Genomic DNA, 12,587 nt, shown 5'->3' on the forward strand with positions numbered 1-12,587 from the left:
ACATGAATAGAAGCCGGCTGTTTTCTTTATTGAATAGAAAGGAAAATACATAACTCTCTCAATGACCTAATTGACTCTCATGCGAAATTCATTTTTTTTATTGCCTTAGAGGAAATACCCTTTTATAGGTGTTTCCAGAAAAGGCATCTTCTCGAAATACATCTTTGCAAAATCAACGCGTCCACCAATCTGTTGCCTCTACGTGTTTGATTGTAGTAACCGTTTCTGAATACATGTCGGACAGAGGCTGGAACGCTGTAAGATGAGTTGTGTAACCTTCATACAGACGGGCTAAGTAGGAGACCCAGAGGCTCTGCATGTACTATGCAGAGGCTCTGTGTCTGGGAGTTAAGCTCTGTATCCGAGTACTTGACTATTTGCTCTTCATGTTCTCTGTGTCTGAGCTTTGTATCCGAGCTCTTGGTTTCAGACAACTGTATGACTAAGTCCTCTTGAAGTAAATCATCTTCAGACTTCTTCATATTTGACACTTAGAACACTAAAGTCTTTGATTCCAGAGATCTGAAAATAGTCTTTCAGAGCATAGTTCAACCAGAGGGGTTGTCAGTTGTTGTTGCATTGACACTTAGCATCCAGAGCATAGTTCGTCCTGAGGGGCTTTGGTCCTGAATCTAGAGGCTCTGGTTGTTCTTTCAACCTTGGTCGTTTTAGCATAGATCAGATCTCTGAATCTTCCATCTTTAGCTCGAATTGCTTTAATAGAACTTTCAGATTATTTAGAACAATTTTTGTCCTAACAAATATCAAGTTAAACATGTGTTCGAAAGACGTCAAACATTCCTCCAAAAAAGCTAGAATATGGATGAAACATTTTAGATAAGCCTCAAGTATTAGCTTCTAAATATCAATATACCATGTGTTACCAAAAGAGATGAAAGCTGGATGAATCCATCCTGAGTTTCATCTTCGACATATAAAAGGAAAAGAGAATAAAACAAAGAACAAACCATTCACAAATAAGAAAACTCGAAAAAAAAAAAAGTTAGATTACCGACAACCCTAATATGTCCCACATAAATTCCACCTTCAAGGACATCAATATGAAAAGACATTTTTTTGGTTCGCACAACGGTAGAGGCTAGCAGGGCCGGGGGTATCAAGCCCGTGACGTGTCTTGTATATTTGGACAAAATCGCCCAAAGGGTGTTTGTCAACTGACCTACACACAATCTACTGTTTGCTTCATTATTTTGTGTTTTCTACTACAAGAAGATTACCAAAAGGTCATTCGCCCAGCAGTTACCGATAATATGTACTTAAGAAAGACAACACAAAAGCAAAACTACCCAACAAAGAAAAATTAAAAATCGCATAACGAACATGTTGGCTGTAGTCGACAACTTTTAACTTTAAATACTTTGTCATCCAACAAACAGTTGCCTGTTTCACTATGTCTAAGTAACTACGACCAACGATACATTCTACTTTTGGCATACATGATTGAAAACAGCAGCCCACTCTTGTTTAGTGGCGAGCGGTAGACTCCAATCGCCAATGCTCGGAGACCAAACATCCTCCGTTGCATAGCTCAGGCACCAACTAACCTTTTCTGGCGGATTTCGGAAATCGAAGGTGAAAGCAGCATGAACTTTTTTCCTTGCACCCGTCTTCTTTTTACTACGAGGGGCGGAACCCTCCGAGGTCTGAAAAAACATCATTGCATATAATAAGCATAAACTAAATTTGAATGAGTTGATGCAAAACAGAAATTACGTTTTATTAGCTTACAGCGTCATCAGAATTAGAAGCTGGCTTCTTTCGTTTGCTCCCTGTTTCTAGAAAGTTCAGCACTTCGTTTTTTGAGCGCAGACGATGACCTGATGGTGCAATATAGTACTGTTCAAAGCAGACATGCACCATATGTTTAGTAATATGAACATCTGAACTTAATGCCAGCACATAGAAACAGAAACATAACTACATCATCAGGATTGATACCAATCCCCTTTTAAATCAGATGGGCCCGAAGTGATGGCCTTTTTTACTTGATATGGTAACCTTTTAAGTCACAAACAGTTCAAACCTAAGAAAGATGATCCAACAAGTATATGTGTGTGTATATATTATATCCACACGTAGGCAAATCTAGGACTGAGAATCACAAGCTGCAAAATCTTGAATTATGGCAATCAATGATGGGTATCATATTTTACAACCATCAATGTGCTATAAACCAAATTGGTAATCTCTCTCTATGGAAATATGGTATGAGTAGAATACTTTTCTGCGAGGTGCAGTCCATTCCTAGTACTGCCTCAGCAGTCAGTCAAGTCATCTACCAGCCTCATTGCATGTGCCCAACCTTGAATTGCAACTGGCCGATTGGGTGTTTCTTATAACATGACATGGAATAATGATCGCCTCATTTAGAATCTTGCCACCAATCCCATGCTTATAAAGCCGATGGATCTTCTTGTCGTATTGGCAGTGTAGTTTGATGACCTTTCTCTTCACGTCCTGACTTTTCTGAAGACCCTTCAACATCAATCAACATATTTATTGTTCTCTAACATATTCCCACTTTCAGGATTCTGGAAGAAATCAGTTTGATTAACACAAACAATGAGTTGATGGGACTTTACTGACGAGATATTTCAGTAGCTAGGGTTGCAGTGTCCAGGATGCTCGAACACCGATGAGAGCATTTCCCTCATGAATTTGTAGAATTTTCTAGAATCAGTCAGTTCCAAGATTTATGTGAATTGTGACAGTTGAGAAAGCACAAATTTAGAACCTCCACGAAATAGGCCTAATAGTCAATTCTGAGATTTTATGTGAATTGTTTCTTCATATATGTTTCCTGTCTGCTCAATTTTGTTGTGATCATTCTTATGTCACAAAATTCTATACTCAAATGAAAAATGTAGATGTGACTTTATTAATTTGTATGTACCCATGTTCAAACTTGAGTTCAGGCTTCCGTTAACTATAGTGATGATAAAGTTACAGAATAAGTTACTTCTCATGGGATTCACATGGATTTTACATTCTTACTATGATGCACCTTTCAGGTAGAACAAATCACTGTTGTCTCTCATGATTCACTGTACTCTTTCTTATGCTCTTTCAAGCAGCTCTCGTGGTAAATATCCCTAATCCATACAGGATATTGAATATCTTCAGGTATGATTCTCTAATGACAAAATGGCAGGTGATACCAAACTAGATCCCTTCACACATCTGTTTATGGTTACTCTTTTTGTATAATAAAGAGTCATCACTGCTATCTATAGTCTAAGCCTCTAAAAAGATGCTTACAGATAAGAATCCAATAAGTCAGATTCTGTTTTCCTCTTGCAAGTGATACCAAACCCCCTCGTGTTCCCATACTCATAATGTCAATAGAGTACCCACCAAAAGTTCTATGCAAAACTAGCTGACCTGTTCGGGTCGCTTGACTTAACATTGTTTAAAAATAACAAAGGCACTTGAGTATCCAAATGACAAAAAGGGTATAAGTCGATAACGTCATGTAAAAGATGGTTGCACTTCAAAAGAATGCAACATAGGTCCAGCAACTCCTAGACTAACAGATTGCTCAGTTGAATGGTCCTCTTCAATGCCAAAAGGCCTGACAGGTGGCTCAAAGTTATTTACAGGCTTAGGAACATAAGATCTTCTCTCCTATAGTCCTATTGTATAAATACAGCTCCATAACAGCTCATTTATCATAGACAAAGAATGTCTTTCTCAATTGCCTTCTCAAAGAAGAGGCATACATGGATCAGCATGGTGGTGGTGGTGGTGTTTAGAATGAAGCTTTATAGTGTTATCTATGAATAGTTTTGTATAAACTAAAATAGTTCCCTAGAGCTCGGTTTTGCCAACTAATACAGACCCTTTGCTGGCTAGATTTCTCTTGGAATAATAATTAGCATTCTGCCTTTTGTAGACAAAGATAGAGGATGGGTACATGTAAATGTTGATAATACGATCAGAACATCCAAAAGGCTGAGTTCGGAATATGTTTTTCTTAGTCGGTTATGGAATTTATATATTATTGTACTTTTTTCATGTCATTGAGGTGTTTGAGCTCAAGTCAGAACACTCAACTGCAAATAACGTAAGTTCAATCTCGTGTATTAGTGCAGGTTGCCAAAATGTAGCATGTATGTGTAAGCCAAAAAGTGAAGGAGAACTATGGGTAAGCAGATCTTTCTTGGGATGATTTGTCATTGGTGCTAATTCAAGGTCAATTGTAGATTTTGCAAGGGAAGGTTTCATGTTTAAGCTAGCAAGGCAAGTTCCTGATTACTAGGACTAGGAGGTTCACCACATGTGACCAACTTTCCATAACTTCAATCCACTAGAGCTCTGTCTTTTGCTACCACCACCGCCATCGCCACTGACCACCGTCGTCACCGACGCTGTCAACGCTTATTTTGACTCCATCAAAACCTAACGCTCAAGGTTTCTGTTTGGCATATGCAAATGAATCATCCAAGGAAGTTATTCAAAGGCAAAATGAGGTAGATGTTGTCCCAAAATATTATGTTACCTGTGATGTAGATGTGGTTGATGCAGAGCAACTATTTTTTATTCAATACCCTAGCGGAATCACAGGAAAGCCGAAGGGGGTCTGCATACTACAGAGGGATACATGATAATCACTGCAGCAACACTGAAATATGATTTGACTACAGGTCGTCAGATATATATATTGGTGTACAGTGGTTTTGTTGGATTACAGAACACCACTATGTGGCTGGCATATGGGCCTGAGTTTAATGGAGCAGTATTTGTGATTTATGAACAGGTTTTTAATCACCGAGGTTCTGGACAAAAACAAGCACAAGGTGACAATATTCTTCACTGTCCTTACATTAATTGGATTTGTGTTTGATAGGTCACGTCCCCCTCACACGCCAAACCTTTTGAAAGACATCTCTTGTGGGAGGACAAGGCTCTTATCCCTTTTGAATATTGTCGTTATCCATGCCATACACAAGAAGATATGGGTTGCAATGTCTGTTCTTTCAAAAGCCATTGTTGGAAATTATATACATATGGGTGTTATCAAACGGAAACCTAGAAAGGTAGTTTATGCATTCTTGGAGATTCTAATCAACAACCATGTTGTTTATATGATGAACTCGGCTATGAACACTTCTATGCATAAAGTTAGCTCGTTGGAATCTGGATTAAAAGGTATCAAGACAAGCATCTCAACTCATACCGCACCTGCAATTGATTGTTTAGTTGCGTGTTATTTCAACATTGCCATCACAAAGTCTCTGACTTCATCGCATACAGCCAATCTCATTTGGCTTATTGCCCTGTGCTCAACATTGCTCCCCAAAAGATTGAAGACCCTGTTTGGGATTGTTTTATTCAACGGCTATAGGATTCAGTGGAACCTTAGCAGACCAATGCTAAGCTTGGATTAATCAATGAGCAAAAATTATAAGATGAACGCGTTATGAGTCAATTCAGGTTTCATTTCTTTCCACCTTGAGGACAGGGTAGAAGTTTAGGTGGCGGGTATTGTTATACCCCTAATATTAGCCACACAAGTAAGGTGGGACTAATTCAGGGTCATTCTAGAAGGTTCCAGAGATAGTAGTGGGGAAGGGTTAGTTTGGGCGGGAGAATCTGTTTAGCTGTGTATAAATAAGAAAAGGGAAGGCCTAGAAAGGATATATGATTTCTTGGTTATTTTATGAGCTAAAGCCTAGGAGAGCGTCTGGCTTCTCGAAAGCCAGTTCACCCTTGTATATTACATATATCTTTTGTTATTCGATTCAATTATCCAACTAGAGGGTATTTTCAAGAAATTCTAGCCAATTTGTATCGGTGTGTGGAAACGGATTACAAATACAAAGATTTCTAGGATACACCAAAGACGAGTCAAACTAGGGTTCTCAATGTACCGAATAATGAGGCAACAACGATGGTTATCAACTTCACATGCTTTTATAAGAATTTAACAAAACTTACAACCAACTCTTTTCATATGCCCATGATGATCTTGATTTGAATTTTACCTCATATAGAATGTATGACAACTATGTATGTATGATTACACTTTAAGTACACATACCATATGGTGAACATATATAATGAAGTTTCAAAGTGTGTCTCTTTGTATGCATATATGTATATATACACTTGGGATCACGTGAGACCAACCAGTTTTCGTGAGACCTAAGAGACCACTTTTTTACACTTGAAACATCACAGCAAACACTGAAGGTAAGTTGTGAAGGTTCCTCTGCTGTTAATATCGTGATATATCGTCGATATATCGGATATCGCTCCTAGAGAAAATATCGGTCCATAAATATCGGTCAAAATATCGTCCCCGATATTATCGGCGATATTTTCCGATTTTTCCCGATTTTTAGCGATATTTTGATGCAAATATCGGACCGATATATCCATTTTTTAGGGTTTAAATATTTGGGCTTTTGTTACTTCATGGGCCTAGTTTTTTGGGCTTGGTAACTTAAATAGGTCTGAAATTGATATGCCTCCACAACGGTCTTCTTCTTTCTTTTATATTAGCTCGTTTTTTAACACTTTAGATGATGTGATGTTTTAATTTTGAAACTATATTTCTAAACTCTAATTAATGCATATTATATATATAATTATAAGAAATATTATGTTAACCGCTATTTTGGACCGATATATCACCGATATATCGAATATCGGTCCTAACCGATATTTCGTATTCTGACCGATATAACAACATAGGAAGGTTCGGAATTTTTTTTACCTTCACAGTGTTTTGTTATTAAGTTTTAAGTGTAAAAAAGTGGTCTCACAAGTCTCACGAAAACAGCCTGGTCTCACGAAAACTCAACCCTATATATATATATATATATATATATATATATATATGTGTGTGTGTGTGTGTGTGTGTGTGTGTGTGTGCAAGTTAAAAAGTTACAAGAAAAACAGTCGACTATATCCTTTAACAATATTTATCGAGAAATCGAATTATTTTCCATCTAGAGTTGCATCCCATTGACCTATGGATCTAAGATAAAGACCTACAAATGACAAAGCGTACCTCGAATTCCACATTATATAGTGGTATAGCTGAAGATTTCTTTCAAAGGTCTTTGAATATTTTAGTTTTTATATAAAAGAAGTGTGAATGAATCTGTAACCAAAATTATAATCATCTTTCACCAAATAAAAGACAATGAGAAAGAGAGAGTGTGAAATGGACTTCCAAGAAAATGTCTCCAAACCTAGACCCATCATCAGAAGGGGAAAAGTAATAGGTGGATAGGTCACTACTATGAGATCATAATTACATCATCAACAACTCATATACCAATAGTTTATAAGGGAAACATATTTAAATAAGATATCATGGACCAAGTTAATTGGATGTTGTATGATGAACACTGGACTGATTTGAGGGATACAGAACTGTATTAGACATCAACTTAATGTTTACAATAAGGTTTTTGGCTTTCGAGATACCAGATTCTCTCCCAAGGCTCTCGCCCAAAATAGACTTGACAAATTGATCCCTCTTGTCTAACCGCTTGCTCCCTTTATTTATACTACCTAAAGCATGTACCAGTGCATTAGACACTTGTAAGCCTACTCAATTTGACTTATTTACTAAAATACCCAGGGTATAACAATATCCGCCCCCAAACTTCCACCTTGTCATCAAGGTGGGAAAAATTGGAATTGATTCCAACAATTGACATCAATGATTGTTGGTGGTGATAACAGTGGCGGCAACAGCAGTAGCGATAACAGTGGCGGCAGAACGGTGGCCGCCACGGTGGTGGCAGTTTCCAAAGGCCATCGGCCAACCATTCTCCCCCTTTTGCCATTAAAAGGACAGTTTGATGAGGAGACAAAGGCTCATATAATTTTGAGGATCAAAGAGAGCATCCCTTTATTTCTGTCATCAAAGAGATTGAACACTAGCTTAGGCCAGACAAAAATCATTAAAGCCTTGGGTCATAAAAGCACTAGATCAAGCTTTGATTGCTTATGGGCTCTTTCATTTCTAAACTAGTTTTTAGATCCAATGATCCACATATTTTTCAAGATCTATGTTACATTCGCTGATGGACATAATGATGATGGAAACACCATTGAATTCAACCATAACAACAGCCATGGCGGAAAGGCGATAATCAACAATGAGGAGGGAGGAGTTGGTAGCGGCAGTGGTGAGAAAGACAATAGTAATGACAAAAATGGTGGTGAAATCAACAGAACTTAATCTGAATGATACTCATCCTTCTTGCCTGTTTTCCTTTTTTGTTTTCCTTTTCTAAATTTTCTCCTTTCTTGTCCTTCTCTACCAGATCTGGATTATTGCATATCCTAATTAGGTTGCTTCGAATTCCTGAATTTCTTCCCAAACATGAATAGGATTCAAGATGATTCGTCTTCTTCAACTTGTCTTCTAGTAATTCGATAAGCTTTTCCATCATTTTCATCATTGTTTGCAAATCCTTATTCACAGATCCTAAATGTTCCTGAATTTCACTATTTTTGCCTCCACATATCCCAAATCGCCGTTGCTCCCCAAATCGCCAATTTGAGATGTAACGCCTCTCATCATCCTCCCTGGATCGCACTGCTCTCATACCAATTGATGAACATCGGACTAATTTGAGGGATATAGAACTGTATTAGACATTAACTGAATGCTTACAATATGGTTTCTAGCTTTAGAGAAGCCAGATTCTCTCCCAAGGCTCTCGCTGAAAACAGACTTACTGATCCCTCCCTTCTAACTGCTCGATCCCTATATTTATACTACCTAAAGCATGTACGAGTGCATTAGACAGTACTATATTTGACTTATGTTAACAACTTGTCAACCCAATCACATCCCTAGCTAATCTAATAGTTGTCCTACTAATCCTAGTAGATTTGCACCATAAAAATGGCATCTTAAGTTAATGATAGATGAAGATACATCTTGAACCATCTTCAAGGCATCAGGTGTTGTTTGTTTTCTAAGAGATGCTGAAGTCTGAAGTCTTATTTCAGTTATGATTGATAAGAGGTAGGCTGAAGTCTGAAACCAGAATCAATAAGACTGTCTGTTTTTTGTAAACTAATAGAAACCTGAATCTTTATAATTATCTATTTTACCCTTCAAAATATTATAATGTCAAATTTATGAACACATACAATTTTAAGGTTAATCAATTGAGAGAGGAGTGATTGAGAAACACCCGTCTGTTGAGGGTCTAGAGAAAAATAAGAGGCAAACAAGGGGTTGGTTTACCTCTTACCATATAAGAGGACGGTAAGACATTGCCTCTAAAATTTTGATAAAAACAAACAATCTAAATGGCCCTACCTCTTACCGTCTTACTGATTCAAACATAAGAGGCCGATAAGAGATTTTTTTTTTTAAAACAAACAAGGGCTCAATCTCCTTTTCCTAACATGTACTTACAATTATAACTATAACAAAAATGGAAGTGCATTTTCAGTAGTACCCTAGATTAAAATGTGATGCTACAAAAATCTACACATTATTATGTCATTAAACTAATCCTCCTATATTTGCACCATCAAAGATGGAATGTTAAGTTAATTAATAGATGAAGATACAACTTGAAAGCATCGGTCTCTTTATCCTAACATGTATCATGCAATTTACATCTATATGAGAACTAAGATAGAAGTACAATTCAAGTAGTAGTATAGTACACTAGTACCCTAGATTAACATGTGCTATTTCAAAATTTACACATTATGGTGTCATTAAACTTCATGTTTATTTGAGTTGAGTGATACACTTGTAACTTTATTTTGTAAGAAATGTCATGCATTTGTTGTGTCAAACACAACATGTTGTCCTTTTCAAATATCTCTTTGTCTCCTACACTATCATCTTTCTTGGTTGACATGAAGCTACTTACTCCTTTTTAACGTGTTCTATAACTTCCTACAAGAAAGGGGTCCTTTATCTTCAATTATCCTCCTATTAGTACATGTTATGTCCTTAATAGCATCCTGACCTACCAAAATTAGCGAATATAGAGAAATTTAATGGACCTCTTTATCGGTCATGATAATTTATGTGCAAGTTAGTGATATATGAGAATGGGGTGGTTCATGGTTGTTAACGGCGCGCCTAGGCTCCGAGGCTCATAAGGCTCAAGGTCTTGGGCTTTTTTCAAGTTGAGGCTCGGCGTATTCACGAGGCTCACCAAGGCACTGCGCCTCGGCTGAGGCGCCTTATGGGCGTAGGTGCGCCTCATAAAGAGTTATTAATACCTAGTTAAACCCTAAGATTAAATAAGTTATCTCATCTTCTCATCTCCTAGATTTCTTAAAAAAAAAGTGTTATTAAATAGATAACAAGTCAAACCCTAATATTAAATCCTAAGTCCTTAGAACTTCAAGCCTCCTTCTCTATAAATGCCCAGACCTTAAAACTTCTCCTTCACAGCTCAAGCTTTAAACCCTTCTGCCTCTATCGAATTACTGTTGGTTGCTGCATTGGAGACTTGTGTGTAACTCTATGTGTGAGTGTGTGTGTACATGGATAAGAAGTGCCTCACATTCTTGAGGCCCACGCCTCACACCTGCTCCTCGTGCCTAGGTCCTAGGAACCCGTTGCGCCTAAGTGCGCCTTGAGCCTTTAACAACTTTGGGGTGGTTATGGTCTAACAAGTCCTACAAATTTCTATGACATAGTAATCTTCGAGTTAAATAGAAGACATGAAAACTAAAAACACGATAAAAATCCAAAGACAATTGACTGACATTATACATATAGACATTATATATATAAGTAAATCATCAACGCGTAGAAACCAACAAGGGCTCTGATGTAGCTAAATTGAGTTGCCACACAAGGCATTGTGATAAATACCTATGGATCAAGAATCAAAATCCTCCGGGAATGATGCAGCATAAACATTAAGGGGGTATTTGGTAGAGGGTATTAGAAGGTGGGGAATGGAAATAACAATCATTAATGGTGTTTGGTTCAATTAGGGAATGGAAATGAAATAACAATTGTCCTTGGTTTTATATGATGAAATCAATCATTAATATTATTTTAAGTTGAAAAACCATTTCTCCCTAATTTGGGGGGAATAAAAAACTGGACACTCCATCTTCCTTGTCGCTCCCCTCCCTCTCTCTACCCCTCAAATTTCTGATCAATAATGATGAACTCCAGCCAACAATGGTAAGCTCTGATCAACAACATTAATGGTGAGCTCGAACATGCTTCAATCGATGAGTCATTTTGGCCATACCTGCTTCAATCTATAAGCAAGCTGAAGAGCGAGCAAATCTAGGGCATGATCGGCTTCAATCCGCCTCTCCTCCCTCTCTCTCTCCCTCCACCATCGCCATAACACCTCCTAACCCTAGTTTTAGAAAACCCTACTGCTATCTTCAAAATCCGCCCTTGATGATAGCCGTTTTGTCCAAAGTTTGGATTTGTTTTAATGTTGAAGCTGTTTAATGTTATCTTCAAAAATTTTGATTTTATAGTTGTAGGTCTACCATTTTGGATTTTGGATTTTGGATTTTGTTTCTTCACAGAAGAGCTTTTTAGTCGTTTCTTCAAATGGTTTTGGGAGGAAGAAATGGGTCTTGTCATTTTGTTTTCTATCTCCAAAACATCAACAATGCAAAGGATTGCAAATCAATGCAATGAAGATATCCATTCCCATTTCCCAACATATTCAATCCCATTCCCGTTCCTTCAATCAAACCAAACACCCCCTAAACAATTAAAATAATCTTAAACTATCTCTAAACAATTAAAACTGCTTTGCACCCCCACCCCCTCTTTCATACATTATCCAAAATAAGATTTCTATAACTATCTCTAAACAATTAAAACTGCTTTCATTAAATTAATCTTAAACTAAGCACTGATAGTATGTAAAAGAACTAAAAGCCACAATAAGTATCTGCAATAAAGATTATACAGTTACCATACAAAAATTACCAAAAGTTAAGCAGCATAGAAAACATAGTAGTGTATGAGAAAATGTATCACCGACCCTGTCAACTGTGCCCTCGGTGGCACCAGAAGTACGTTGTCTTAATTGCATTTCCCAATTTTCGGGCAGCCATGAAGGCCTGGTTCTTTTCAGAAGGGCAGAACTAGGGTTTGGCGAGTTCTCTGCTTCCTTGGAAGCATTCTGATCTCCTCCGTTGTTAGGATCGATAAAAGATCCGGACCCCAAAAGTGGGTCCGGCGCAGCAAGCTGATCTTCGGTCTCCGACGGAATTATAATCGGTGTTGTTTGTTCGCCGTCGGCGGCTTGTGTCCCTGAATTAGGCATGGATGTGGTGGAACTTCGAGGGAGTCTAGGGCAGGGTGGTGAGGGGCGGAGAAGGGATGGGCGAGGGTTGTTCTGCTCCCCTGCCGGGGTTATATAAGCACTAGGAATCGATGCATCTAAGGTAGAATTAAATATATGGATTTTATTTTTGTTTTCCGTTATTTATTTTGATCTTTAAATTATATTTACGTTTAGAGAACGAATTCAAAGAAGGACTTGTTTATATTCGTTTGTTTAATTTAACCAAACAAATGAATGAACACAAACGGTAATGAATGAAAATCTTTATTTTCATGTTCATTCGTTTAG

The 12,587-nt window shown here is 37.6% G+C and overlaps 1 protein-coding gene across 1 annotated transcript; it reads right to left on the reverse strand.

Annotated features, from left to right (window-relative positions):
- Nucleotides 1–1,305: 1,305 nt before the first annotated feature.
- LOC112529738 (methyl-CpG-binding domain-containing protein 5-like) lies at nucleotides 1,306–12,338 on the reverse strand. Its single transcript, XM_025141113.1, has 3 exons — nucleotides 11,994–12,338; nucleotides 1,750–1,857; nucleotides 1,306–1,664 (listed from the first exon to the last, which is right to left on the reverse strand). Exons 1-3 carry the CDS (start codon nucleotides 12,276–12,278, stop codon nucleotides 1,443–1,445), a joined length of 615 nt encoding a protein of 204 aa, XP_024996881.1. The 5' UTR covers nucleotides 12,279–12,338; the 3' UTR covers nucleotides 1,306–1,442.
- Between the last annotated feature and the right edge of the window lie 249 nt (nucleotides 12,339–12,587).

The sequence above is a fragment of the Cynara cardunculus genome (genome assembly GCF_001531365.2).
Source record: "Cynara cardunculus var. scolymus isolate 2C chromosome LG 16, CcrdV1, whole genome shotgun sequence".
Classification (NCBI taxonomy): Eukaryota; Viridiplantae; Streptophyta; class Magnoliopsida; order Asterales; family Asteraceae; genus Cynara; species Cynara cardunculus.